Below are 3,620 nucleotides of genomic sequence, written 5' to 3'. Positions count from 1 at the left end.
CAATAACTCTAATAGATTTATATATACATTTAGAATTGGAAGTTTGGTGAGAACAGGAACAAGTGCCTCTGTCACGTTATTGGACAGTTATACGCCATTTCAAAATAATTGGTTTCTTATATTTCCCATAATCAGAGATTTTAATTGTTTTGTCTACTTTGCATTCATACCTCATTCTCCATCTAACTTCTCGGTGCTACTATATAATGATCAAGTCATTTTCTGCACAAATAGGCAAGTGGGAATGTTACGTTGGGTGCTTGGTTTATTGGGCTTGGCTATACAAAGTCTGTTGTGACTCTAAAACTTTTACCTCATTTAACATTGATTTTGGTTCTTAGGAGAATTGCAGATTGTGAATGAAAGGCACAAGCAGGGAACATATGTGTAGCTGTGTTCGACTCGACATGTAGCGGTATCTGCAGATCCGTCGATCCCATTGTGGAGGTTAACATGCAATGTGTTGACCTAGAAATCATTATTTGGAAGCTACATTTCGAGGCATTTCCTCAACATATAAATAGACCATAGACAGAGTTTGATATTTATAATACTCAGTGATCATGGAGTCTGCAGAAAACAGTCCTTTTGCATATTCTATATGGAACCAAGAGATATGTCCTTTGTTTGATGATTGTATTATGATAGCTACTAACATAGGAGATGACTAGAGAAAGAGAAATGAATATGAATCTCTTATATGGGTAGCTTTTGTAAATACATTTGGGTTTATTAACAGATGTGACAAGCAATTATGTTTATAGTAAAGAAAACCCGTCGCAGCGTCAATAACAAATGCGACTGTTTTTTGGTTGTTTGGGATTGAAATAGCTTATGGGTTTTCTAAATCAATATAATTGATTTGACTAAAGCTATCTTGGATGACAAAAAGAAGGATTGCAAGTTTAATAACTTCTATTTTAGACTTTAATTTCAACTAAATTATAATCAGTCTTTTATCCATATCATCTTAGTTATAAACGTAAGGATTTATTAGAATAAATAAATAGTTTTAACAATATTTAATATGTGATTTAATAAAAAAAGAACACGTAGGATTTTTAGGATTTAAAAAGATTGAAGACAATAGTTAATGAATATGAAAAGAATACGAAGCAGATGATGAAAAATGATTCGAGCAAATTAGTGGCAACATAGAGCTAAACGAGATAAAAATATCAATCAATAAAGAATGAAAAAAGAATGAGCAGGGTTAAGTTATTACACAAGCCAAAACTAAGACAAATCAAACGACAGAACGTAAAAACAAATATAAACAAGACAAGAGGAGAGGGTGAAAATAAAATGCATTGAAAAACGGAATGCTATATTAGTAAGCAAGAGGCAAAAAAATATTAAAATGCAAAAATTCCGACGATCTCTAGTGTAAAAAGAGAAAACACAACGGAAGCAAAAAACAATCTGCAACTATTAAAAGAACATGGCCAACAACATCATATGCATAAAGATCTAAGTAGTCAAGTTTAAAATAAAAGGGAAATTATATATTCTTGAAGGTCTGGTTTATTGAAGGTTAAAAAAAAAAACCAAAAAGTCTAGGAAAGAATAAAATGTCCAAATGTATCGAACCAAAATTAAGAAAATCCCATCCACATTCCCTCAAAAGACCATCAAAAATACCTACGGCTCAAGAACGGTGACTTGTTCCCACTCTCCATCAACAGCCTCTTTCCACACCGTCACATTATTATTCCCGTCGGACACAGCCAGCATGTTACCGGTCAACGACCACGAAACACGTCACACCGGAGCCAAAAAGTCCTTGAGAACCTTGCCTTCCCACTGCTCACCTTCTTTCCCCACCGTCCATATAATCACTTTCCCATCTTGCGAGCCACTAGCAATGGTCGACTTAGGGAGACCCAAGTTCGGCGCCCAAGCCACATCCCTGACCCAATCACTGTGCTTCTGCAGAGCCGGGAAGCAATCCATCTTCCACAACCCGTCAGAGAGCTTCCACACTTTCACCGTATTATCACACCCACCGGAAGCCAGCTTGTAAACCGGATCAAGCAAACCAGAGCTGACGAGAGCGCCAGGCGCAGTGGAAGGAGCCCACGAGACAGAAGTCACACCAACCGGGTGAGCTTGGTCGATCTTCGCCGTGTCCCAGCCACCATCAGCACGGCCAGTGAAAACCGAAATGTTCCCATCGGACGACCCACAAGCGAAGGAGAGTCCGAGCTCATAAGGAGCCCAAGCGATGGAGTTGACTGAAGATTTGTGGTCAGTGAAGACGTGAGCTTGAGTCCATTGGTTTTGGCTGCCTTTTTTCCAGAGGATGACTTGGCCATCATAGGAGCATGAGGCTAGGATTGATCCAAACTTCGGGTGGGCCCACGCGACTTGCCAGACGGGACCGCGGTGGCCGGTTAATGTAGCTAGGTGCTGAGATCCTCCAGCGTTGACGCCAGTTATCTTGATGGTGCAGTCAGAAGAGGCAGTTGCAACTTTCTTTCCGTAGTAATCCATTTGGACATCGTGGACCATGTCCTCATGACCCGTTTCAATCTTCTGACCCGGCATGTTACTTTCCCTGCTTCTTAAAAAAAGTAAACAATTGAGAGAAGCAGAAACCACAAGAAACTATAGAAGCTTTACAAAGTATCTGACTTGAAATAAATTGAAAAAATGTAAAAAGCTCATCTTGGAGGCTAATAAATAATACATATAATTAACAAACAAACAAACAAACGCAATACGAGTTGGCAAGGAACCTTCCAGTGGAATTGAATCTCAGAGAATGAAGTATAATAACATCTTTCACGTTGATGTTCATATTATTGATGAGCGGAGAATCATATCTCTCACGTCACACATGTAAGCAGCACATTCGATTTAAAATCAAGAAAGATGTAATATGATTGTGAATCGAACGAAGTTTCAACAAATGTAACAGGTCAATTCTCAGAGAGCAAATGAATCCGATAAGTAAATCCTAAGATCGAAACTCTCTAATCTAATCGATTCAAACATAAAATCGAAGCTAATAATCGAATCCAAGACAGACATATGGATCCAACATTTGAGAACTAGACAGACGGATCAGGAGGTGAGATCAAACGAAGATCGATCACGCCGAGAAATCAATCACTATCCTAGCTTAGATTTACCCCCGTGGAAACAACTTAGGGAAGAGATAGCGTACCTGAAGGCACGGTCGATGGACTGTGAGACGCGAGAATGCGAGCCGAAGGGGATGATCGACGGAGAAGATAATCGGTTTCTAGAGTTTTTTTTTCTAAGGTGATTAAAGAAAAAAGATCAAACCTGTAACTGTAACCAAGTAATCCAAACCGTTGTCCAGACACTAACCCGATTCGGTTAACTAGTTAAACCGGATGGAGAGTTTTTTGTTTTTAACGTCCGAATTGATAGAGAGATAATAGAAGGTGAAAACTTCAAAGAGTGACTGACAACGCCTTATAGCACACTAGGGCGAGTACGCGTTACGCGCAGAATTTGATGTATCGTTTTTATGAAAGATATAATTTTGTGTAAATTATTTTTATGTTCAGTTGGTGTGATTTTGTTAAGAGATTAGTGTTGTCTACACCAAATTGCAATTATATAACTAAAAATGTCATGGAAGCATTTTC

At 38.6% G+C, this 3,620-nt stretch overlaps 1 protein-coding gene across 1 annotated transcript; it reads right to left on the bottom strand.

Annotated features, from left to right (window-relative positions):
- Window positions 1-1,483: 1,483 nt before the first annotated feature.
- Window positions 1,484-3,279, bottom strand: LOC106337104 (protein transport protein SEC13 homolog B-like). The gene is made up of 2 exons (XM_013776139.1): window positions 3,170-3,279; window positions 1,484-2,557 (listed from the first exon to the last, which is right to left on the bottom strand). The coding sequence occupies exon 2, from the start codon at window positions 2,545-2,547 to the stop codon at window positions 1,762-1,764; it is 786 nt and encodes a 261-aa protein (XP_013631593.1). The 5' UTR covers window positions 2,548-2,557; window positions 3,170-3,279; the 3' UTR covers window positions 1,484-1,761.
- Window positions 3,280-3,620: the final 341 nt, after the last annotated feature.

The sequence above is a fragment of the Brassica oleracea genome, chromosome C4, assembly GCF_000695525.1.
Source record: "Brassica oleracea var. oleracea cultivar TO1000 chromosome C4, BOL, whole genome shotgun sequence".
Classification (NCBI taxonomy): Eukaryota; Viridiplantae; Streptophyta; class Magnoliopsida; order Brassicales; family Brassicaceae; genus Brassica; species Brassica oleracea.
This window is presented reverse-complemented; position numbering and strand designations above follow the sequence as displayed.